Source organism: Pelophylax lessonae, assembly GCF_965119305.1.
Source record: "Pelophylax lessonae genome assembly, chromosome: 13".
NCBI classification, from domain to species: domain Eukaryota; kingdom Metazoa; phylum Chordata; class Amphibia; order Anura; family Ranidae; genus Pelophylax; species Pelophylax lessonae.
The window spans coordinates 13,248,299-13,275,136 of NC_138780.1; the positions used below are offsets into that span (position 1 = coordinate 13,248,299).

At 44.6% G+C, this 26,838-nt stretch overlaps 1 protein-coding gene across 1 annotated transcript in view; it reads right to left on the reverse strand.

The window, feature by feature from the left end:
- Positions 1–4,837: 4,837 nt before the first annotated feature.
- Positions 4,838–26,838, reverse strand: part of LOC309569087 (NACHT, LRR and PYD domains-containing protein 6-like) — a 179,654-nt gene continuing 157,653 nt past the window's right edge. Inside the window, exons 14-20 of the mRNA XM_082274851.1 lie at positions 25,105–25,170; positions 17,398–19,072; positions 15,007–15,093; positions 13,104–13,274; positions 10,472–10,642; positions 8,566–8,730; positions 4,838–5,143 (exon numbers count right to left, since the gene is read on the reverse strand). Coding sequence (XP_082130977.1) covers positions 5,050–5,143; positions 8,566–8,730; positions 10,472–10,642; positions 13,104–13,274; positions 15,007–15,093; positions 17,398–19,072; positions 25,105–25,170 — 2,429 coding nt within the window. The 3' untranslated portion in view covers positions 4,838–5,049. The remainder of the gene's footprint in view (positions 5,144–8,565; positions 8,731–10,471; positions 10,643–13,103; positions 13,275–15,006; positions 15,094–17,397; positions 19,073–25,104; positions 25,171–26,838) is intronic.

Here is a 26,838-nt window from a genome sequence, read left to right on the forward strand (position 1 = left end):
AAAGCCAAGGGGCATGAGAAAGATTCCGGCCCGCCAAAAATTTCTCGAGAGGAACCCACGCTTTGGTTTTCACATAATGATGCCAGTCTTAGATCCACTGCAAAGTGATTGCCTCATAATATTTCTTAGGGGAAGGAACCCCAAGTCCCCCCAGTCTTTTAGGACATTGCAATGTATGCAGCCCTATACATGGATTTTTGCCCTGCCAAATACATTTCAGGAACAAGCTGTTAAAGGCCGAAAATAAAGATCTGGATAAAGAGAGAGGCACCATCTGGAGGTAAAAAATCACTCTCGCCAACACATTCATCTTCAATATGCTGACTCGGCCCATCCAGGAAAATGTTGTACGGTCCCATTTCTGAAGGTCAGCTCTGATTGCAGGGAGCAGGGGTGCAAAATTACTAGAGTATAGTTGTGAAACTTGTGTTGGGAGGTTAATGCCCAAGTATTTCAGGGAAGAGCGACACCACTCAAACGGGAAGGATGCCTGTAATTGAGTACTGAGCCCAGGTGGAATATTAAGGGGGAGAATCTCCGACTTACCGTAATTTATTTTAAAATTTGACAGTGATTGAAATCTCCTCAACTCAGCCATGATATTAGGAAGGGAAATCTGTGGGTCCACAACATAAAACAGCACGTTATCCACATAGGCAGACAGCTTGTGCTCAGTCGACCCTAAAACATTTATGTCAGGATTTAGGGGAACCCTGTTCAACAGGGGTTTGAGGGTCAGGGCGAAGATAACAGGGGGCAGGGGGCATCCCTGTCCAGTCCCATTCCGTATAGGGAAGGGTTTAGAAAGAGTTCCATTTACCCTTACCCGGGCCGACGGGGAACTATATAGGGACTCTATCCACCGGAGCCCCAGCCTAGTCAAAACAGTGCGGAGATATGCCAAAGCCACCATGTCGAATGCCTTCTCGGCATCAGTAGACAATAGAAGACAGGGGGGACAATCAGGCTGTGAGTTCGCCCAGTGGATCAGTTGAATCGCCCTATTGGAGTTGTCTTTGGCCTCCCTTCCAGCTATAAACCCCATCTGTTCAATGTGTATCACAGTCGGTAAAATGGCTTTCAGTTGATTTGCTAAGACCTTCGCTAGAATCTTAATATCGTTGTTCAGCAACAAAATTGGTCTATAATTGCTGGGCATAGTGGGGTCTTTCCCCTCTTTCGGGAGGACCGTGATATGGGCCATAAAGGCTTCTGTAAGGATATTTGTACCTGAGGCCAGAGCATTAAAATAGGTGCACATATGACTAGAGAGGGGGAGGAACTTGCGATAATAGGCATTTGTGAAACCGTCAGAGCCTGGGCTTTTGCCTTTCGGCAAATCTTTAATTAACCGATTCAATCTCCGTCTTGGAAATAGGCTCACCCAGCTTTTTGTTGATCTGAGTTCGCAAACTGGGGGGGTCGGTGCCTTCTCCAAGTGTGTCAGGTAGCGCATAAAGTCGGGTGTAGTGGTCCCTAAAGGTCTCTGCTATCCTAGAGGGCAACACCGTCGGGGGACCAGGGGTGGTGTGAAGTTTATGGACGTGTCCCGATGTACGCTTCCGATGAAGGGCTCTGGCCAGAAGTCTCCCACATTTGTTCCCGAACTCATAAAACTTATGGGATACGTTTCTCAATCTAGCTCGTATACGGGTCTCCAAAAGAGTGGAGAGCACCTCCCTAAGGGTCTGAAGCTCTGCCGTCAGCACCGCATCCACGTTACGTTTGTGTTTAAGCTCCGTTGCTCAGGGTTTAGCCAATAAAGACTAGCCAATAAAGAAATAGCTCTCCTGTGCGTGCTTTCTTCAACCTAGCCCCCTGGGAAATCAGCTCCCCGAACAACGGCTTTGTGTCCTTTCCAAACCGAAACCATCCCTGTCTCCCCCTGCAGATTCTCAGAAAAGTAATGGAAGATGGTTTCAGACACCCGCTGCAATGTGACTGTATCATTCAACAAATTTTCATTTTTTTCGCCAAGTCCACTGTCTTGCATGAAGTCTGTTTCTGATTGTTTAGTCAGATACATTCTCACCAGTGGCCTGCTGGAGGTAATTTTGTAGGACTCGGGCAGTGCTCATCCTGTTCCTCCTTGCACAAAGGAGCAGATAACGGTCCTGCTGATGGGTTAAGGACCTTCTTTGTGTAATGTTCTGGTACCTCTGGTACCCTTTATTTCACTTCCCATTCATGTATGCGTCCCACCATTCTCTTTTGGTAGGTGCGCAAACACCTTTAAGACCGATGCTGTCATCACTGAGCGCCGCAGAGCGGCTATTTCAACCGCCGGCATTCTCACTCACATGTTCGTTCAACCGTCATGGTTGGATCGTCCCTGTCTGAAGTCGGCATGCCAGATGTTACTCGCTCCTGTATCTCGCTACCTGAACTTGTTCCATATCTGATCCTGTGTCTCGCCACCCGATCACTCCCGGCATGCTGCTTTCACCCTTCACTCTTCAACCTGCCTTGAAGCTCATATGCTCACAAGCGTACCTCGCTGTCGGAACCTCGCTACTGATCCCTGTATCCCGCTACCGGATCACTCGCTCATACCGAACCTCTCTACTACTGCTTGCTATTAGTGATAAGTACCCCGCAGGGGAATCCTCCATAAACCTTCCTACTAAGCTTACACTATCTAGCTCTGCATATTAAGGACTGTTACTATCATCTGCACTGTTGTTTAGATTGCTAGCTCTTGAGCCTACTAACATCTATCCTTGCACTGGGTTAGTCTCTCCTGTATGTCATCTGCTGTCCTACCACCTACTACCATACATGATTGCTAACCTATCTGCATCCTACCTGTTACCATCTATACTCTCATGAACATTTCTCTCAAGTGCTGTTCACCTATTGTCACTGTTCATACCTGTCTCTTTAGCTCATCACCACTATACTGCTATATACATCTATCACTCCAGGAACATCTTATTGAGTGTGTATATTTGTATGCTGAATCAGACAGACCACAGTGATGAGTCTTGGGAGTTGGAATTGGTATTTCAACGTATCTCTACATGACTGCTGAGTGGAGTTTTTCTGCAGCTGCAAATCCATCTTGTTTCAGAAAACGCAGGAGCGTTACACTTTGGCCCTGTCCAGCTCTCCTAGAGTAAGTGCCTGTCTCCTGAAATCTCCTCCATGCTCTTGAGACTGTGCTGGGAGACACAGCAAACCTTCTGGCAATGGCACGTATAGATGTGCCATCCTGGGGGAGTTGGACTGCCTGGGCAACCTCTATAGGGTCCAGGTATGGCCTCATGCTACCAGTAGTGACACTGACCCCCTCTATAGGGTCCAGGTATGGACTCATGCTACCAGTAGTGACACTTACCCTCGCCGGATGCAAAACTAGTGAAAAAGATGAGTAGGGGAAAAAAATTTCAATGACCTCCACTTGTAAAACCATTCTGTGTTGGAGGTTGTCTCATTGTTGCCCATGTGGTGGATGGAGGTGGTAGTTATTTATTTTCCTGCCAATTACGAGATATTTTTTCAAACTCGTTTCAATTTAAAAAATATGGAAATTCTGGGTACAGGTTGAGTTAATCTTGTGTGCAAACATTTAATGATGGACTCCTTAGTGTTCTTTTAATTTGTGTTTTTTTTTTTTTTTTGTGTTAAAGCATTATTTGAGACACTGAGCAATTGTTTTATTTTTACCCTTTACATGGTACCTTTAGAAAGGTGTTCGTGTTCTCGTTCTTTCTCACTCGTTCTCTCGTGTTCTCTCGTGCTCTCTCTCTCTCATTCTCTCTCTCTCTTGTGTTCTCTCTCTCTCTCGTTCTCTCTCTCTCTCCCTCTCGTTCTCTCTCTCTCTCATTCTCTCTCTTTCTCTCGTTCTCTCTCGCTCTCTCTCTCATTTTCTCTCTCTCTCGTTCTCTCTTGTTCTCTCTCTCTCTCGTGTCCTCTCTCTCTTTTTCTCTGGCTCTCTCTCTCTCGTTCTCTCTCTCTCTTATTCTCTCTTTCTCACGTTCTTTCGTTCTCTCTCTCTCTCTCGTTCTCTCTCATTCTCTCTCTCTCTTGTTCTCTCTCTCTTGTTGTCTCTCTCTTGTTGTCTCTCTCTTGTTGTCTCTCTCACGTTCTCTCTCTCTTGTTCTCTCTCTCTTGTTCTCTCACTCTTTCTCTCTCTCTCGTTCTCTCTCTCTCGTTCTCTCTCTCGTTCTCTCTCTCGTTCTCTCTCTCTCACTCTCCTCTCAAATTCAAATAAGCTTTATTGGCAGGACCAAATACATTTTAGCTTTGCCAAAGCAGTTGAGTTTGTATGGGAAAGGGGGGGGGGTGGGGGGTCGGTGATGGGTAATATAAAGGGGAATGGGTCTCTCTCTCGTCCTCTCTCTCTCGTTCTCTCTCGCTCTCTCATTCACTCTCTCTCTCTCATTCTCGTGTTCTCTCTCTCTCTCTCATTCTCTCTCTCTCTCATTTTCTCTCTCTCTCGTTCTCTCTCTCTCATTCTCTCTCGTTCTCTCTCATTCTTTCTCGTTCTCTCTCTCGTTCTCTCTCTCTCATTCTCTCTCTCGTTCTCTCCCTCTCTCTCATTTTCTCTCTCTCTCGTTCTCTCTCTCTCATTCTCTTTCATTCTCTCTCGTTTTCTCTCTCGTTCTCTCTCTCTCATTCTCTTTCTCGTTCTCTCCCTCTCTCTCATTTTCTCTCTCTCTCTTTTATTTAATTAATTCATTAAGATTAATTGAAATATTTTATTTATACAATTAATTTTTTGGATAAAAAATGTGCATAACCAGCTCTGTAGAAGTGAAGGTTTAGACTTTGAAAGTTGAGCGCATTAGTGTCATCATTATAGCAAATGTATGAGTCTCATTATCACAGGAAATGCACCAATTTCATGACTACATCAAAATGGAGCTCTTTGACATAGGGAATGTAAAGGTCTCATCGCCACAGGTCACGTACGGGTCTCATTGTCATAACGGACATATGGCTCTGGCTCTGGTCCTGGCTAATGTACAAGCTTTATTGCCAAAGTGAATGTATCACCTTGCAGAATGACATCGCTCAACATCAGACTTGTTCACATGTCCATTGAGGTCAATCAATTGAAATATCAAGGCCTGGTTTCTGAGCACTCAGCTTTAGCAATGATCTTCGGTCTTCATAGGGCAGCCTGTGATTAAAAAAGAGGCTAGAAGGAAGATAGAGAGAAAATGAGAAGATTTTAAAATATCTCCACAGTTGTTAGAAAGCAAAACATTACTCAACAAGCCACAATGCCCTTTAAAAAGAAATGTATAGGACAACATAAGTCCAAGCTTTTCTGGATTTGCTTTTCTTTTGGAAGTTTAGAACAAATGCCACCTTGGGCAGTTGTCACCACAAAATGATCTCCTTATTGGAAGATTTCCTTCACCTGTTGTGGTGACAACCAATAAAGTTATCGTTTTTCATGGCTTTCAGTCCACCAGGCCAAGCCGTCAAGCAGAATGTCAGTTACAGGGTTGGGAGAAAACATTTCACACTGTCAGGGGTGTTGAAGAGTTATTTCTCTTACGTCCTGTCTTACGTCCTTTTTTTCCCACAAACAGAGCTTTCTTTTGGTGGTATTTGATCACCTGTGTGATTTTTACTTTTTGCGCTATAAACAAAAAAAGAGCGTTTATTTTGAAAAAATAATATTTTTAACATTTTTTTATATGAAATTCCCCCAGAAAAAAATGTAAAAATCACATTTTTTTTTACATTTTTGGCCAATTTTTTTTCTGCTACCTATGTTTGGTAAAAAAAAATCACAATAAGTGTATTTTGATTGGTTTGCGCAAAAGTTATTGCGTTTACTAACTAAGGGAAAGATTTCTGTCATTTTTGGTGTTTTTTTTTTTTTTTTTAACGAGTAATGGCGGCGATCTGCGATTTATTTTGCGGGACTACGACATTGCGGCGGACAGATCGGACCCTTGACTGACATTTTTGACACTTTTGGGGGTACCAGTGACATTTCTACAGTAATCAGTGCTATAAATATGCACTGTTACTGTAAAAATGACACTGGCAGGGAAGGGGTTAATTTTATTGGAGAGGGAGGGGTTAATGTATGCCTGGTGCTTACTAACGTGTGTGGGGGGAGGTGACTGAGTGACACAGGGACAGTTCGCTATGCTGAACCCTGCAATCTGTCACTGTTTGTCACTTAGGAGATCCGACCGCTTTGTTTACACAAGCGGGCGGATCTCCAGACTCGATTTCCCGAGGATCGGGGAAGAGCGGCGGGGATCGCCGCTGCTCCTCCCCTGGCCCGACTCCCGCTGTGACTGAAAACAGCGGGAGCGAGCCTCCGGCGGCGTGCGAGCGCCGCCCACAAGGGGAGAAGTCCAGCGACGTAGGTCTACGTCGCTGGACGGAATCGAGCCACTTTGCCGCAGTACAGTCCCAGTGACTGGTCGGCAAGTGGTTAAAGAAAGAGGAAAAATATCTGATTTGCTGCCAGGATCAACAGGTAATAAAACTATATTACCGGGGTGCTCAGGAAGTTAAAAATTCATAGTGACAAACCTCAATGTATGTTGTTTTTAACATTTTTCCCATTGGTAAATTTTAACTATAGTTTTTTCCTTTTCTTCACTTTTATGCCATACCTTAGATAGGATTAGTACAATATGGCACTCTTCACAGTTTCATAGTTACATAGTTAGTCAAGTAGAAAAAAGACACAAGTCCATCTGGCTCAACCAATAAAAAATAAAATAACAATAAAGAAAACCCAACCATACAATCCCATATACACAATCCTAGATCCAGAGGAAGGCGAAAAAACCCCAGCAAAGCATGATCCAATTTGAAAAAAAGTTCCTTCCTGATCCCCCGAGAGGCAATCAGATATTCCCTGGATCAACTTTACCTATAAATATTGGTACCCACTTATATTATATCCACCCAGGAAAGAATCCAGGCCTTTTTTAAAGCATTCTAGTGAGCTGGCCAGAACCACCTCTGGAGGGAGTCTATTCCACATTTTCACAGCTCTTACGGTAAAGAAACCTTTCCGTATTTGGAGACGAAATCTGTTTTCCTCTAGACGTAAAGAGTTCCCCCTTGTCCTCTGTGATTACCTTAAAGTGAACAACTCAACACCAAGTTCACTATATGGATCCCTTATGTATTTATACATGTTGATCATTTTCCCCCTTAACCACTTGCCGACCGCCGCACGACTATCTACGTCGGCGGTCAGCCCCTCACAGGCAAACTAACGTAGGGCTACGTCGCTTGCTTGTGAGGGTCTAGGGAGCGAGAGCACGCCCCCGGAGGCGCGCTCCCGCTCCTGCGTGGTCACGGACCCCCCCGCGCGTGTGACCAGCGGACCCGATGTCCGCCGGCCACTCGGCGATCGGCGGGGGAGAGGGAGAATGTCAGGCAGCTTGTGTAAACAAGCCACCTGTCATTCTCCTCGCTGTAAAGACACTGATCACATGGATCTACTATGTAGATCCGTTGATCAGTGTCCTTACAGCTCAAGCCACAGCCAATCACAGTAGAAAGCACGCCCCTAGGGACACACACAGCCCCTCCCTCCCAAATAAAGTTAACCCCTTCACTACCAGTGTATTTTTACAGTAACAGTGCATATGTATAGCACTGATTACTGTAGAAATGTCACTGGTAACCCCAAAAGTGTCAAAAATATCAGTCAAGGGTCCGATCTGTCCGCCGCAATGTCGCAGTACCGCAAAAAAAATCGCAGATCGCCGCCATTACGCGTTAAAAAAAAAAACAACAAAAATGACAAAAATCTTTCCCTTTGTTAGTAAACGCGATAACTTTTGCGCAAACCAATCAAAATACGCTTTTTGCGATTTTTTTTACCAAACATAGGTAGCATAAAACAAATTGGCCGAAAATGTTAAAAAATTTTGATTTTTACATTTTTTTTGGGGGGAATTTCATATAAAAAAATGTGAAAAATATTGCTATTTTTGCAAAATTGACGCTTTTTTTTGTTTATAGCGCGTGATCAAAAAATCGCACAGGTGATCAAATACCACCAAAAGAAAGCTCTGTTTGTGGGAAAAAAAGGACGCCAAATTCGTTTAGGTACAGCATCGCACGACCGCGCAATTGTCCGTTAAAGTCACGCAGTGCTGAATCGCAAAATACCCCCTGGTCGGAATGGGGGTAAAATCTTCCGGGGCTTAAGTGGTTAATCTCCTCTTCTCAAGAGCGTATAAATTCAGTTCCTCTAATCTTTTCTCATAGCTCCTCTGTGCCTCTTATCAGTTTGGTTGCCCTTCTCTGCACTTTCTCTAGTTCTCCGATATCCTTTTTTAAGAACTGGTGCCCAAAACTGAACTGCATATTCCAGAGGAGGTCTTACTAATGATTTATACAGGGGCAAAATAATATCTCTCTCTGAAGTTGTAGAAACCTTTCCGTATTTGGAGACGAAATCTGTTTTCCTCTAGATGTAAAGAGTGCCCCCTTGTCCTCTGTGAAAAATATGGCGCTATTCACAGATGATAAGGAGCCATCCAACTGACAGTTGAAAACCCACTTTATCAAAGTCTAAAAAAAACCTCCATCACATCGTCATTGTTTGGTCTTGGATCTACATACCTGACCCTCTTCAGGCTGGGTGATTTCAGGATGAGCTCTCGGAGGTAAGGGGTTGAGGCACCTGTAAGGCTGTTGTTGCTCAGCTCTAGATCTGTGAGGTTCTTATTGTTAATCAGAGGCATCATCAATGGGAGGTGTTCATCATCTAGTAAAATATCCTGTAGCCTGTCGGAGAGAAGAGAAAAGTATAATGTCTTCCCAAAATCGGTTTTGCTCATTTTTAAAAGTAATATAGAAAGATTACAAGTTTAGCTTTTCTTCTTTCCATTTGTCTCTATTCCTTCTTTGCTCCACATAAAACACATAAAAAAAATCCAAGAAAAAAGAGAAATATCAATATCCTATCCCACTGATGGCGAACCTATGGCACGCGTGCCACAGCTGGCATGCAGGGCCCTCTCTGTGGGCACACCAGCTATACTGGGAAGCTGTTGCCGCTGATGCCTGGGCTCTCTAATCCTCCCTCCCCCCGCACGGTAGCAGAGCTGTGTCAAGGGGGGAAGCGAGCGTGGACTGTCAGTCTATGTCCCCGCTCGCCCCCCTTCTGTCAAGCAGCGCTGGACAGGGACAGAGCGGCTCTTGCAGAGATCGCCACCCGCTCTGATTCCTCCTGCCTCCCCATTGGCTGCAGCCAAGCACCAATGAGGAGGTTGACAAGTGCACCATGGGACATTTAGTCCTGGAAGACTATGAGGAGAGAGAAAGAGATTGAGATCGTGAGAAAGACTGGAGCAGCACACTGAGCCAGGGGACAGAGAGGCTGCGAGGATACCCCCCTGCAGTGCTAGTTGCTATTTTTTATTATCTTTTTTTAAGTGTCATTTTTAGGTGTCGGTATTTCCCCGGTTTGTTTCCCCATTTGTACCTCTCTTTAGCCATCCTATTAAACAGTGGCGGCCCGTCCATTGGGGGTGCAGGGGCGCCGACCCCCCTATCCATGCATCCGGCCCCCTAATCAAAATGCAGGGCGCCAGACGCATGGATTCCAATGGGGTTTTTTTTCTTTGAAGCACGTGATTAGAGCCAGAGGTTCTAATAGGCTTCAAAAAAGGGTAGGCTTGGGGCGCAGAGCACTGCGCCCTGACTCCACCCAGTTGTGTGACAATAGCAAATGAATATTAGCTATTGTCACACGGATTTTCCTCCTGGCCAATCAGGAAGCGGCTCCTGAGACCCGTTTACCGATTGGCCGCGAAAGGAGAAGCCATCCTATTGGTGAAGGAGTAGCAGGAGGCAGGAGATGCAGGGTAAGCCCGACCCACGGAGGAGACTGAGGGGGAAGCCACCGCCACCGCTGCCTGCCCTCCACATGTCAGTCCAGGGTGAGGGAGCCGGCGACCGGGGGGGGGGCATGATGTGCGGGCTGGAGCGCTGGTGTGGTCTGGGGGGGTGTATGGTGTGCGGGCTGCAGCTGGTGCGGTCCATCTGACGCCCCCCCGGCCCATGGAGCACCAGCCGCCACTGCCATTAAATACCTGTCTAGTCTCTTGTTTCAGGAGCTCTTTCAGCTCCTCCCTTTTCCTTACCAGGGTCTGATGTATCTCCGGGGCCTGTTAGTGTTTTTACCTTATGTGCCTGCTCTTATTCATATATGTCTCTCAGAAGTCTATTCATATTACTAGATTTTTCCTCATTTCTCCTTTCTCTCTCTTCTCCTTTCCCACCCCCTTTCATCTCTTCTCCTTTCCCTTTCCTCTCTTCTCTTTAATGGTGGCTCCATTTTTACATTTGGCTGCCTATACTTACATTTCCTTTGCTCTCTTACTGCTCTATTTTTCCAAAGGAAGAAGAAAATAATAAAGGACTCACCTCCATGTAACATTGCTGGTTGCCAATCGCCAACTATACATCATGGTAAGAAGAAGGGCAGCAAGTCAAACGCTCTGTATAGTGATGACATACTCACATCAACTGCTCTACTGTACATGTTGGACTGGACAAAGCCTGCATCAAGTCACCAAAGTAAGGACAGTTCAAATAATTAAACGATAGGATGAGTATCTTCAGAGATTGGTTACTTCTTATTGCCGATGCCAATAGGGAGCAGGAAGTGTCCCCCAGCCAGTTACTGTTCAAACTGAAGGAAGAAATAAGAATGTAAGAGAATGGGAATGATGAAGCATGTATCAATTTGTGTGTGATATCCCTTCCGTCAAATCTGACTCTTGGCCAGCATGTCCCATACAGTTGAGGGCCTTTTCCATAGAATGTGCTTGGTAAGTTATTTTACAAAGTAGGTTGCCAGGTCTTAACTCAACCCTCCCCATTTACACAGGCTTGGGATTAGCATGCAGAATGATAACGCCAAAGAAAAGAGCCAATAAACTTAACAGCATGTCCTTGGTGTATAGTAGGAAACCCATACAAGCACAGAGAGAAAATGCACACACTATACATACAGTGTCCTAGTTTATATTCAAATCAAGGAGCCCAATGCTGCATCTCCCACAATGGCCTTCCATCCAGGCCTATCATAAAATTTTGACCAAATCCATTAAGGATAACCAGAACTAATGAGGGGTCGTAAAAGGCAATCATAGAGCTCCGCCCAATTCAAAACTTAACAAATACACACACGATTCATCAACTCAGACAGGATCGTGACACATTAACAATAAGTATATATTTGGATGAGAAATGTCATACTGAAAGAATTAAGGTCATACATGACCACGCTAGCACATACAGAAGGGAAGATAGCTGTCAGATATACCCTGGGTGACAGGTTTATCTGAGCTATCCTATGTTTAGTATCCTTGGATGTGAGATTCAATGCTAAACCATAATCTATCAGTTTCAAGAAGGTACATATTGGAAGACATGAATAGTGGCATAAAACTGTCTATAGAGGAGGGACCTGATATTGTCATGAACTCAGTACAGGACAGCCCATGGCCACTCCATTTTATTGATCAGTGACATCTGTCAACACCCCTTTGATCCCAGAGAAAAAGAGAGATCCCTAACGAGTTGGGAGTTCTCATGGTACCATCAAAGCAGGAACATTTATCAAGTTTGAGAGCAGATAACACCTGTCTATTGAAGAGTGCTGCTGTATAGAATAAACCCTCTGAACATGGTGACAGCATGTATTACAGACGATTATTCTAAAATCATAATTGGTATTTCTAAAATTACGAGCTTCCTCCTTCTCTGACCAAAACGGGGGGGGGGGGCATTTAAAGGGTTAATTGCCTAATTAGCCCAGTGACAATTGCTCTCAGGCTGTTGGCACCTAGATTGTGGTCCTGCGAGCTGGAAAATCTTTGTACAGGGTGCAGCTGAGAGCGACATTGTTACGTAAGTGACAGTGTGGTGTGAGATTGGCCGGTCCTTTGTCATGAGTTAGTGAGGAGGGCAGGGATCTGATACCCACGTCCGTCACAATCACATCCTCCAACAATAGATAAATAGAGACCACAAATAAACTATACTTAAAGAAAAGTAAATATTTCTACATAGGGTTTGCCCAGGGAAAATGGAAAAAGTGTGGAAGAGGTGGCTGGACAATTTTGATTTAGCAGATACCTCCACCAAATAGAAAGCAGAGGCGTAACTAGAACCTGCAGGGCCCCGGTGCAAGAAACCATGAAGGGCCCCCCGGAGTCCTGGCCGGGGCCCTTACCTTCAAGCCTGGGGCTCTTTCCACTGATCCTGGGGCCCTTTAATGTCATTGCGGGGCCCTTTATTATGGTCCCGCAGCGGGACCCTTTCACAAGTTCTGCAGTGGCCCCCTTCCTGCCATCTTGGGGCCTCCCCACGGTGGTGAAATGCCAGGGCCCGGTTGTAAGTGAGACCTTTGCAATCCTGGACGTTCACCCACTGGTGTCAGTCGTTTTTATTTTTTGGTATTTTAATTGTATTATTTTTTATCATTTTATTTTATTTTTTTACAATGTCACTGACTATGACTCTGTCCATTCAGAAAAGGAAGGAGCTGGTAAATTACATATTTACCGACCCCTTCCTGGTTCTCTATTGTGACAGCAGCCGGCAGGAGAGGGAAGGGAGCACAATGGGGGGGGGGGCAGCACAGTAGGGGGGGAACCAGGGGAGCACACAGGGGCCCAGAGACAGCAGAACACAAGTGAAATGGAGTGGCGGGGGCAGCATACAGAGGAACCAATCTTCTCCATTTTTCTCCTGCAGCTACAGGAGGAAAAAGGAGGGCAGTGATTTCTCTACATGTTGCCCCTGCCGTCCCTCCTATCCAGGTGTACAGGGGAGCCACACAGGCCCCCTGGAGCACGGGGCCCGGTTGCAATTGCAACCCCTGCAACCCCTGTAGTTACGCCCCTGATAGAAAGGTTTTTTTTTCCCTCCCTCTCTTGTTTTCCCAGAATATTTGCTTATCATGTGTATTAATATGTACATGGGTTGTATGTGTGTTTTGTATTGATTGTGAACAAAATAATAAAATAAAAAAAGGACATGATTCAAAAGAAGTTGATGTGAATTTTCCATCAGATCAGACATGTTGGTGAACACCCACAACCAGTCCCACTAAATGCCTTCTCATTTACATCAGTCCTACTCACTCCAGTTCCTCTAATTTACAGGGAGGACTTGACAAAGCCATCATCAGGTCACCAAAGTGAGGTCCATCCAGCCTGTTATAAGGCAGTCGAAGTATTCGTAGAGACTTGTTGGAACTGATTGCAGGTCCTAAATACGAGCATGCCCGGTCTGTTAGTGCAGTGATTCCCAAACTACAGGAAGACAATATAAAACAAAGCTGATTAAAAAATTATTTATATATATATATATATATATATATATATATATATATATATATAAAATATATTTCAAGTGTAGTGTACGGTCTATGCCAGTGGCCCCCAAAATGTGGCCTACAGGCCAGATGCAGCCCTTTGCTTGCTTTTATCCGGCCTTTAGGACACTGTTACTCTCGCTAATACAGAGCACTATCCCCCCCCCCCCCCACTGACACCTATGATGAGGCACCATGTCTTTCACCAATATTAACAGTGGGGCATCATACCTCCCAACTGACACCAATGAGGGGGTACTTTTCCTCCCACTGATACCAATAATGGGACACTATTCCTCCCACTGATACCAATGATGGGACACTATTCCTTCCACTGACACCAATGATAAGGCACTATTCCTTCCACTGACACCAATGATGGGGCACTATTCCTTCCACTGATACCAATGATGGGGCACTATTCCTCCCACTGATACCAATGATGGGGCACTATTCCTTCCACTGACACCAACGATAGGGCACTATTCCCTCCACTGACACCAATGATGGGGCACTATTCCTTCCACTGACACCAATGATGGGGCACTATTTCTTCCACTGACACCAATGATGGGGCACTATTACTTCCACTGACACCAATGATGGGGCACTATTCCTTCCACTGATACCAATGATGGGGCACTATTCCTTCCACTGATACCAATGATGGAACACTATTTCTTCCACTGATACCAATGATGGGGCACTATTTCTTCCACTGAAACCAATGATGGGGCACTATTCCACCCACTAACACCAATGATGGGACACTTTTCCTTCCACTGATACCAATGATGGGGCACTATTCCTCCCACTGATACCAATGAAGGAGCACTATTCCTCCCACCGAATTCCAATGATGGGGCACTATTCCTTCCACTGATACCAATGAAGGAGCACTATTCCTCCCACCGAATTCCAATGATGGGGCACTATTCCTTCCACTGACACCAGTGATAAGGCACTATTCCTTCCACTGATACCAATGATGGGGCACTATTCCTCCCACTGACACCAATGATTGGGCACTATTCCTCCCACTGACACCATTGATGGGGCACTATTCCTCCCACTGTCACCAATGATGGGACACTATTCCTCCCACTGATACCAATACTGATACCAATGATGGGACACTATTCCTCCCACTGGCACCAATGATGGGGCACTATTCCTTCCACTGATACTAATAATGGGACACTATTCTGCATACTGGCCACAGGTGCTAGGTAATATTTTTTATTTCCACTGACCACCAGGCCTGAGACATAGGGGTTGATTTACTAAAACTGGAGAGTGCAAAATCTGGTGCAGCAGTTTCTGTTTATTTTGTCAAAGTTTAACTGAACAATCTGAAATTAGAAGCTGATTGGCTACCATGCAGAGCTCCACCATACTTTGCACTCTCCAGTTTTAGTAAATCAACCCTATTATCCACTTCCTCTGATGCTGGGGCATTTTTGACTCCCATTAGCCACTCTCCGGCCCCCCTAAAGTCTGATGGACAGTAAACTGGTCGTTTGAAGAGTTTGGAGACCTCTGACCTATGCCAACAGCTCTCCTGCTACCTATCCTTAATTTAAAATTGGGCTTTAACCAAAAATGTATTATTTCCTGTCTATTTTACAACATCATGAATTATACAATCACAAAAGGATAGGACAACTTACTACAGAGAGTGGATCTTGCAGTCCGGATGTTTTAACGCTGAACATATAAACTTAAATGCATCATCTCCGAATCTATTGTCATTGAATCTGTAAGGAGTAAGTAAGCTAAATTTCAGTAACATATACAAAAAATGCATTGCGCAACTATTCACATATACTTTACTATCGTCCCTGCAAGAGAATGTGTAACTGTGTTCAGTTTTGTGATCCAGGCACTTCTGCCAGGTAGCACAGATGGGGCCTCAACCTCCAATCAAGCAGCAATATACTTGGTCAAGAACATATGTCCAGTCTGCTGACTGGCCAGTGAAGGAGTTGCAGAAGACTGATGTATACATCCCTCCGCTCATTCTGCTCTCTCCTCCTGTCAGATTGCTCATGTTAAGCACATGTTCAATGCAGCACAGCTGATTGGCTCCTAGTGTTTCCCTGCCTGTGTGCGGCAGTGCAAACATTTAAAGGGGGCTCATACCAAGACAATATTAGGTACCCCACACTAGCTGTGTTTAAAAAAAAAACTTGATTTAACATTTTTTTTTTTTTCAATACATAACTGCATTATAAAAAAATAAATAAAAAGTTTTTATTTTGTTAGGTGTTTATAAAATATTATCTATTAATATATTGCATATTGCTTTGGAGAGCTTTAGCCTTCTTTTCTGCTATCCCCACCCATGTGAAAAAATACATACGGTTTACAAAATGCAATATCTTAAGTGGGAATTTGCATACACCAGTCAATAAATCTCAGCAGTGACTTCTCTCTAATTGGGTGCAAAGTCCCAGGTTTCAATAAAGCAAGCGAAAGGCTAGCACTGTCTATTGTACTCTTTTGTTCTCATTAGCTAACCCATAGTGCTCTGGAAATCCTTTGCAATATTGTACAACAAAGATTGCATATCTTGTCCTGCCCTTCTTGTATAAAGGAAGTACAATTAGAGTTTTAGTTTCCCTCTTTGTTCCAGCCTGACATAGAGATTGCCTGTTCAATATAATATTATAGAAGGTTCACTAGTTTAGAAGGGAGGAGTGATACGTAGTGAGATTGTCTAAAAAGTTTACCATCAAATAAAAGTAATAAATAGTAAATATAAAATGTTGGACTTCTAGAAATTGCAGCCGTATTGGAAGAATTCTGTAGTAAGGGAAGTAGTGTTTGTCTTTCCTCTTCCTATCAGCCCAAAAGTGTGCTTCTTCTTGCCCTTAACCCAGAAACTCATACATAATGTGTACAGCACCCCCAGAGGACTGACTGGGCTCTACATGCTGCACTGAAGGGAGAAGGAATTGGGCAGAGAGCCCAGAAACTCAGAGCTCAGCCTCTTCTCCTCTCTGACTATCCTCGCAAAAGTGACATGGGGGGAGCAGGAACAGTTCAGAAAGGTGTAATGCCTATTAAGTTGGTGTGCAGTGATGGGGTACTGGGACACTGGGGGGTTCAGAGTCAGGGGTTCAGAAAGGTGCAGTGTTCAGTATATTGGAGTTCAGTGAGAGAGGTGCTGGGAGCATGGGAGTTAGAGAGTCAGGGGTTCAGAAAGGTACAGTGCTTGGTATGTTTGGTTGCAATGACAGAGGTGCTGGAAGTCTGGAAAGTTCAGAGTCAGGGGTTCAGAAAGGTGCAGGGTCTAGGGTGTAGTGACAGGGGTGCTGGGAGGCAGGGAGGTTAAGAGTTGGGAGTTCAGTGTTAGAGGTTCTTGGTGGCTGAAGATGTCAGAAGGCAGTGTGCCAGGGGCACTGGCAGGGGCAGACTGGTAACTTTCAGCCCAGGGGACAAGTACAAACCAGAGGCCCATGATGCAGCGACTTGGCCCCCTCCCACTCTCCCTCTTCCTGTCCTCCTCCTGACCCCCATTCCAGGCTGAAGCTCTGCTCCAGATACTCTCTACTTACCGGCTGAATCCCCGGTTCCCAACCTGGCCAGCAGGGGGCAGTTGGGTGGAGCTGGGATAGCTTGGTTGGAGCTGGCCGGGCGGAGGAGAGTCTCCAGTGGGGCATTAAACTGGCCTGCCCTCTGTGCTTGTCTTCAACCCACAATCAGTAGGTCAGCGGTGGGGACTTTTTAACGTCTCTTCACCAGGAATCCTCTAGGCATGTCTGTGGTAGAAGTGGTGCAGCCTTTTTACGGGGCATCAGAGTGGCCCAGGGGGCAATTGCCCCCCTGCCCCCTGGCCCAGTCCTCCCCTGGGCACTGGGTTCTTCATAGGCCCAAAATCAAAAGCTGTCTATATGTAAGCCTGCAGAGAGGCCTCTCTGACTAAGGGCCACCCAATATGGTGCTGGCTCCTGGACTGCATCACCCGCTGATTTAAGGAAGTTAATACTATTGCCTTCCTTAACATCAAGAACTTTTGCCATTTTCAAGAAATAGGAAGACATGCATTTATATTGTACCTTATGTCATGTATTTTATGTAGAACAGGTGCAAATCTCTCAACATCCTCCCTCTGAAGTTTACAGTCTCCTAAGCCCAGAACTTCAATCTCTTCAAAGGACTGAAGTGTAAAAGACGCCACAGAGCAGTCCAGAGGGGTCAGGTTGACTTGATAAAAGTAAAAATGTTTGAAGGATCCGAGGCATTCTGAACAAAATTCCCTATTCTGTAGCTCAAATAATTTAAAACATAAACTCAAGAGCCGTCTTTTTTTCAAGGTTTCACCTTCTGTAACCTCTTGTTGAAGCCAATTGAGGACATCCTTGGCAGCATCAGAAGACAAGTCACCCAGATAAGGCTCCAAAATGTTCCTGGTGGAGATATCAGAGAGGCCACAGAGAAATGAGAGAAATAGTTCACCATAGTTATCTTTGAAGGACTTGGCTCTTTCAAGTGAGCTATGTAACTTCTCGGGAGAATAATCAATATAGTGGACCAAGGCAGCCAAAAATTCCTGGGTGATGGGGTGTAGGAAGGAGAATGATGCCTTTGGGGAATGTGTGTATTCTTTCATTAGTCCTGATAAAAGTTTTGAGGTCCTGTCCACATTAAACTGCGACAAGGTCTGTTTTTCAAACTTTGTAATGTGGTTCATAACTCCATGTTCTGCCATCCACCCGATAGATGTCAACAAATTCCGAGCACTGAATTTATCGAGACTATGGTTGGACAGAACATCAGCAATGAAAGCCGCAAAGAGCTGCGTTAGAGTTTTCGGCAGTGATGGCATCATTTGGTCATCATTGGTTGGTTGGCCTTTGAAGAACTTTGATAGGACTGTGCAGATGATCCAGCAGTATGATGGATTGTAACAGAAAGTGTACAGAACACCGTTCTCCCTCAGAAAACCCAAAACCTTGTCTGATATTTCTTTGTTCATGAAGAATCTTTCAATATAAAGTTGACTTTCTTTTGGTAAGAATCCAATGACCTCCAGTACTCTCTTAAAAATGTTAATATCCTTTCCTGCTAATCTGTCTGGTTGGGTGGTTATAAGCAAATGGCAGCCCTTAAGAAGAGACTGTTTTGCCAAACCAACCACAACTGCTCCAACATTTTCTACTTGTTTTATATCATGGGGCAGCCGGCCGAATCTAAAATCAATTTCATGAACACTTTCATCCAGGCCATCAAAGATAAAGAGTAGCCTTTCTGGATTCTGTAAAATGTTCCCAAGTTGAATCTCTAAATATGGATATTCCTGAAGGATCATTGACTCCAAGCTGATCTTTTCTAGCTTGTTGAGATCCCGTAACCTTAAGAAGAAGATGAAAGAAAACTGCTGATAGAATTTTCCACTTGCCCAATCACAAACCAGCTTCTCCAGTAGCGTTGTCTTCCCTATTCCTGGCACACCAGTCACCATCACTGCATGTGGTTCACATTTTAGCCTTTGGCACCAGCGGAATAGTCTGTTAGGAGAAACACTTCCTGCAGCAGTCCGTACATAATCTTTATGTTTTTCTGCTGTCTCTATAAGTTTGTATGTAGCGGATCTATTAAAGGGGCGGACGTGGGATGTAATCAAATCCATGTAACGATTAGAAACATAAAAATCCTTATTCTGTCCTGTAGATTGTGAATCTTTTGGTAGAGCAGTTTCTAGCAAATGTTGTTTGTGATGTTCCTGTATTTCTGTCAAAGCAAAGAAAGCAAAAAGTAATATTATTAAAATCATAATAAAAAAAGCAAAAATATTTAGTTGCTCAAATATCAATTGAATCGATATGTTACCCCTGATAGACCAACCTATTTTTTTTTTGGTCAGGTGGTCATGGGTTCTAAGCTTACCCCAAGATGAACTGGACATGAAGAATAGAATCATCTAAAGATGTGTTTAGGTCCAGCTGCCATTTCAAAGATGAATGCTTGGGACATTGGAGCTTTCATGTTTAGATAACCAGTCCATATAAAAGTGGATACTTAGTTACAGGTGGAACATGAGGGTTTGAGTCAGCCCCTGGATTCATTAGATGTCTTAGATACTCTCACAGCAAGATCTTCCTGCCATACTTTGTAAACCTCACCTAGGAGTTTTGAATAGATTTGCTAACCTTTCTGATGATGTTCTCTTCTGAGAGCAGTTTTGCCACAATCCATCTGTTAAGTCAAGTTTACAGCCCCCTAAAGTATACTATTCTGAACAATGTAACAGGTTTACCTAAAAACATCCATGCTACAACAAATACCTTCTATTTGTTTGTTGCCACTCCCGATTGGCTGCTTAGATTCAAAACTGAACACCAATATCCAATGTAGTGCACCTCCTAGGGAGCCGCAGGTAGAATGGGATCCCCTACTTGACTTCAAACAACTTCAGGGACAACTTTTCTATATACAGTCAATATACACTCATTCTCTTTCTCTAGCACTAATTTGCTTGCAGAACTCCAATGGCACGTTGAAGGTTAACCTGACACAAAGCACTTAGTCAGATTTTTATCAAAAGCCCTTCTTTACAGGTAGGGACTCCGGGCTCCTTGGTTGTGTAGCAAAGTCCAGTGTCCATCTTACGTCCCTATGGCTACAGATCCCAGCACCACATCTTCAGGCACTGCCAGCCCGCCTGGCTGCAGCTGCCACTTTCACTAGCCCTGCAGGCTACTTCTCCACAGTCCTCCTGGACTGACACTCTCTCTTTCCCCACAGTCCTTCCAGACTGCTTATTCACCAGCCCACCTGGCTGACTCCTCAGGAGATCTCTTGGATGTGCTGACCTGCTCCTGCTGTCCTCACACTTGCTCCAGTGCCTCCACGAAAGAATTTCTTCTTGTTTTGTAGAGGGTCCCTCCAGCCCCAGAGCCATAGGCCCAAGGTCCCCCCCCCCCCAGGGACTAGAAGCCACCTTCTAGGGTCACCAATAACCTCCTTAGCACTCCATCTCAATCTTCCACCTTCCACCAGCAGGGGCATGGCATGACTCATAAGTATTTATGAGGTGGCCTGCCCCTTGCCAGCCTATTTTCCTGTGGATTGGGTCCTCTTCAATACTCCAAGAACCTCCTCTTAGACTCCACCCTCTACTTCTGGAAGCTTCTCCAAGGTTCCAGAATGTAGGGGGAGTTACCAGAGATGCTGCCTGCTAAAGTAATCCAGCCACCATGAGTCACTTATCCCTAACCCAGATTCAACCCAGGCCTGGCTCTCAACCAAGCCACATTTACCTACACTACAGCTTACAAAAACGATCTACATCTAGCACACTACGGGGTGCTACACCGATATGCTTAGGTATGGGTTTATTTACCTGTCCTCTACCTCCCTTGATGCAACAATGGGTGTCTGAGCTGCCAATTCCCAGACCCAGAAATTTTCTGTTGGGGCAGGGAGAACATCCTTAACTTTGTGAAAGCTAACCAGAGTGTTTTGCTTGCATCAATTAAGGTCACTTTGCAATAAAACAAGGAAACATAGAAACCTCTGTTCTGCTTTAACTAAAACAAAAATGCGATATTGATCTGTTCAGTTAAGTAGAAGAGGGGGTTGTTAATCAGTTTCAGCTGCTTTGGTGTTAATGAAATAAACAACAGGTGTACTAGATGGGCAACGATGAGACGACCTCCAAAACAGCAGTGGTTTACAAGTTTAGGCCACTGACATTTTTTTCCCTACTCTTTTCCCTAGTCTTTTCTGACTGTTTTTTACTAGTTTTGCATTTGGCTAAGGTCAGTGAGTCTACTGGCTCAGGCGATACCTAGACCCTATAGAGGTTGCACAGGCAATCCAACTCCTCCAGGGTGGCACATCAATACGTACCATTGCTGGAAGGTTTGCTGTGTCTCCCAGCACAGTCTCAAGAGCATAGAGGAGATTCCAGGAAACAGGCAGTTACTCTAGGAGAGCTGGACAGGCCCATAGAAGGTCCTTAATCCATCAGTAAGGATGGATATCTGCGCCTTTGTGCAAGGAGCAACAGCATAAGCACTGCCATAGCCCTACAAAATGACCTCCAGTAGGCCACTGGTGTAAATGTCTCTGATCAAAAAATCTAAAACAGACTTAATGATGGGGTGGCCTGAGAGCCTGACGTCCTCTAGTGGGCCCTGTGCTCACTGCCAGCCACCATGGAGCTCGATTAGCATTTGCCATTGAACACCAGAATTGTCAGGTCCGCCACTGGCACCCTGTGCTTTTCACAGATGAGAGCAGGTTCACCCTGAGCACATGTGACAGAGGTGAAAGGGTCTGGAGAAGCCGTTGAGAAAGTTATGCTGCCTGTAACATCGTTCAGCATGACCGGTTTGGTGGTGGGTCATTCATGGTCTGGGGAGGCATACCCATGGAGGGATGCACAGACCTTTACAGGCTAGACAATGGCACCCTGTCTGCCATTAGGTATCAGGATGAAATCCTTGGACCCATTGTCAGACCCTATGCTGGTGCAGTGGGTCCTGGGTTTCTCCCGGTGCACAAAAATGCCCGGCCTCATGTGGTGAGAGTATGCAGCCAGTTCCTGGAGGATGAAGGAATTGATACCATAGAATGGCCCCCATGCTGGCCTGACCTAAATCTGAAAGAAAACCTCTGGGACATTATGTTTCGGTCCATCCAATGCCGCTAGGTTGCACCTCAGTCTGTTCAGGAGCTCAGTGATGCCCTGGTCCAGAGCTTGGAGGAAATACCCCAGGACACCATCCGTCGTCTCATTAGGAGCATCCCCCGACGTTTTCAGGCATGCATACAAGCACGTGGGGGCCATACAAACTACTGAGGACCATTCTGAGTTGCTGCAATGAAATTTCAGCAAAATGGACAAACCTGCTGCATCATTTTTTCCCTTTGATTTTTGGGGTGTCTTTGAATTCAGCCCTCTGTAGAGTGATAATTCTCATTTCCATCAAATGATGTGGCATCCTTTCGATCCTAACACATTACCCAGTCCATACCAGTATAGATCCTAATGCATTACCCAGTCCATACCAGTATAGATCCTAACACATTACCCAGTCCATACCAGTATAGATCCTAATACATTACCCAGTCCATACCAGTACAGATCCTAACACATTACCCAGTCCATACCAGTATAGATCCTAACACATTACCCAGTCAATATCAGTATAGATATCCAGCATGATATTTTTCCCCATTGAGATCTGATGTGTTTTCAAAGTATTCCTTACATTTTTTTTTTGAGCAGTGTATTTACCAATTCAACCTCTAGATGGCACTATTGTATCATACATGCCATAGGTCAACTACATCAAAAGGTCAAGTTATGTTTACCATTGGTTACCTGAATGCACAGTCTAAACAGAATTCCTGTAAAAACAATGGACACATCTAACTGATATTTGCCCATCATAAAACAATAGTATTCTTGTTCCCATTGTATCCAGCAGCATTAATTTGAGAAGTGTCCACCCAAACACTCAAAGAATTAAACGCAACACACAGAGGAACTTGGAACCTGAAGAAGTTGTGGTGGTGGCATTTAAGTCAACCTGTTGCCTTGCCCTGCATTGGCAAATTATATTATTTATTTTTTATTTTTTGGCCAGTGTTTAGAAGCTGTTTAGAAGAACGTGAAGAGAGGATTTTGAAAGGTCTACCTTGTGCCCATGATGGCTCTCAGTGTTGTAGGTGTGCCAAACCCATTTGGAACGTAAGCCGGAATTACCTCCGCTCGCCACTCTGCATGGTATTTTTTGATTGTCACGGACACTACCATAGTGGGATTCTTGCGGGATCTGACTAAATTGGTAGCTGGTATACTTTTTATTGGAATAAACCGCTTTATAAACAATATTATACTATCTGGAGCCTTATATCTTTTTTCCAAATCCAACATCATGAGCTGCCCTATGGAATGGTAAGGAAGAAAACCACCATCGACACAGGAGGACCTTAAAGGGGACTTACCAACAAGTGAGATTGGTCTCAATACTGTAAGGCAGGGTTCAAAATTTCAAGTCCTGAGCTACTAGCCAGGCCTTAAGGGTTACTCGCCACTACTTGCCCCACCTAACCCCTACCCTGCCCCGCCCCTAAATGCGCCCTCAAAAAATTATTTTAGAAAATTACACTGTTAAATGTTTTTGCATGACTGCAGAAGTTGCACAAATAAATATTAATAACAACAGTGTGATTGTATGTGCGTTTTACCTGGATTTTAGGTGCATTTCCATTGAATTCTATTACACAGTGCATTTTCTGAAGCCGCATCAAAGATGCAGCGTGCAGGACTTTAAAGCGCTTTCATGAAAACGCACTTTGTAATAGAAATTCAATAGAAATGCACCTAAAATCCAGGTAAAACGCACATATACAATTACACTGGCCAAACCACAGTTCACCAGTTATTAGGGATAAGAGAGTGAATAGGGGGGGGGGGGGGGGGCTGGGTTGTAATAATATATGTTAATGAAGAGCAGAGTGAAGGGCTGTAGAGAAAGTGCTAAGGCTGTATTTTGGGACAGGACAGGGTCAGCTAAATGGCTACTTGGAATGCTCAGAGCTGGGACCAGAGGCTGCAGGACATACAGTACAGATTTATGGAGGGGACAGCTGAAAGATAGAAGTAGATGAAGGGTTAATGTGAACAGAGGAGTACAAGAATTGCTGCTGACTTACTATTGTGCAGGGAAGATAAAGACAAGTGGAGGAGAAAGTGAAAGTAACCTGGCCAAGTAGAACAAACCAACAGGGGAGGGGAGCTTGGAAGGAGAGAAGTGATTAAGGCTGCAGGAGAGATAAGTGGCTGGAACGGAGGAGTCCAGAAATCATGCATTGTGCTGCTGCAATAACAGGAGAGAGAATGACATTCACTCCTGTCAGGCAGGTGAAGGCAGAAGCTCCTAGTGCGCCCCCCCCCCCTCATCACAGATATGGACACTGCCCACCCCTGCACGTTCTGTTTCTTCCTCTCCTTGCTCGCATTCAGTCATTTTTCACTCCCAAAATGCGAGCAGGCGAGTGAAAAATTTGAGGGCTGCTGTAAGGTATACGAGGCCCACTATATTCGGTAAGTCACCCAATTTATAAATTGCTGCACGGGAAGAAGGCACCCAGCACCTGCACTTTATTAGTCACTCATTGAATTTTGTGAGCACTTGCAAAGTTCCCAGGAAAAGGAACAAACACTGAACATTGGTTTTATGACCTTTATGATTTTGCACTTTTTGAGATGGATTTTTATTGATACATTTATGAATTGATTAATTTTTGATAAATTAATTGGCACAATATTTTGCACATTTTCACTTATATTTGTAAGAATATTGCATATAATAATTTTTTATAATTTTTTAAATTTTTACACTGTTTTAGCAAGCGCTGTAGATAGTCCTAATATTAGGACTATTTTTCTTTTCACGATTTCCCACACTACTGCTGCTGCTGTATTTTATTTTATTTTAATGATTTGTCACTAAATTATAGATATTATTTAATTAATTTTACACATTTAATATACACTAAATCCTAGGCACGGGGAGTGCGTTTAAGCGGTACTTTTTTACATTTTTATATTAGGCTTTTATAATGGAGTGTGTCTTCTTTTTCTATGTTGGAAGGTTGTGAACGACAGAAGTAGGTGTTTATGTGGTACATCACACAGGATGCCTACATTACCCATTGCCTCTCACTGTTAGGGCGCTGTCTTTAACCACAAGTAGCCGTACACCATGCAATAGCTTCCCAATCATCGAACAATCCCTAACATTTACCTTTCAGCCCTGGAGTCAGAAGGTGTCCATTCCGGTCCAGTAATATCCGTTGCATCAGACTGTCCCCTAAACCAATAGAAATCACAGATAGAGACACCAAGTTATCAGTATTTTACCAATTAATAAGTCTCTTGGCTTTGCCATAGATGAGCGACTTACATAAAAAAGAAATACGGGGAGAAGAATGTAGGAGAGCCCTTCAAGTGTAGCATTGTTAGAACAAGTGTAGAGATAAACAGAATAGCACAAAAGCTAATAGTGTGAACTATTCATCCCAGTGCTATATATACCACCATATACCTACAAGCAGAAACACTCATGGACCCTTCAGAGAAGAAAGAAGAAGGGCACAAATTGGAGTGGTCAACTTTCATCGATATTTGAGTATCAACTTTGGCGCATACCTAGATTTTATATGTTCATCTATGTTTCACTTGGTTTTATACAAAGCTTTATTTTTTCAGCTACGTTATCTCTGGACACAGTGCCCTATGTCTCACAAATGTAGCTTCTATAATGTAACTGTAACACTTCTTTTTTTTTTTTTTTTTAATATTAGACGTCACCAAGAGAGGAGGGGTCTTCGGGTAGGTCCTGAATTATATCTAGGTCAGTGATGGTGAACCTTGGCACCCCAGATGTTTTGGAACTTAATTTCCGATGATGCTCATGCATTCTGCAGTGCAGTTGAGCATCATGGGAAATGTAGTTCCAAAACATCTGGGGTGCCTAGGTTCGCCAACACTGATCTAGGTCATCCTCACCTCTCTTTTACATTGCTATTAAAAAAAACATACAATTTCTTCTATCCAAAGCATTTTTTTATAATATACAGGGTTCATACGGTCATGAAAATCCTGGAAAAGTCATGGGATTTTGACATGACACTTTCCAGGCCTGGAAAAGGTATGGAAAATGAGTAAACCCCACTAAGTTTTGGAAAAGTCATGGAATTTTGTGCAATTATTTAATTTAGAAAATGTCTCCGGGCCCCCTGTATTCTGTGGGAGCGGGGGACAGTAAGTGGACTATTTTCTCTGTTTCCGGTTTAGGCGGATTAATCGGCCGCAGCGCGCTGCACAGCTGAAGCCTGGTCACTGGCCTCTTCAATATGAAAAGACCGTGACAGGTTAGGAACTCTGCGGCGGATTGATCCGCCTAAACCTGAAACCAAGAAATAGTGCACTTACTGTCCCCGCTCCCAGGGGCGTACCAGCGGGGAGGGAGAGGGGGGGGAGTGGTCGCGCACTGGGGGATGTCAGCCGGGCCGCCCGCATCGCCGCACTGGGGGGTGTCAGGCCGGTGTCCGCCGGGCCGCCCGCATCTCCATGTGAAGAAGGCAGCTGCAGCGGCAGGAAGAAGGTCAGTGAGAGTGTCTGAGCAGCCTTGTTTTGTGTACTGGATAGGAGGGGGATGGGATGGGACAGCTGCATAGAGATTAATTGAACTTTTCATATTCCTCCTGCTGTCGCTGAATGCTTGTTACTCCTCTCAGCGGCTGCAGGAGGAATATGGAAAGTTCAGTTAATCTATATGCAGCTGCCCCATCCCCCTCCTATACAACTTCCTTTGCTGGCCCCCCTCAGTGCTCTTTAGCCCCTCAGTGCTATTAACCCTCCCCTCTCAGTGCTATTAAACCCCCCCTCAGTGCTCTTTAGCCCCCCCAGTGTTCTTTAGCCCCCCCCCCCGTGCTCTTAGCCCCCAGTGCTCTTCAGCTCCCCACAGTGCTTTTCA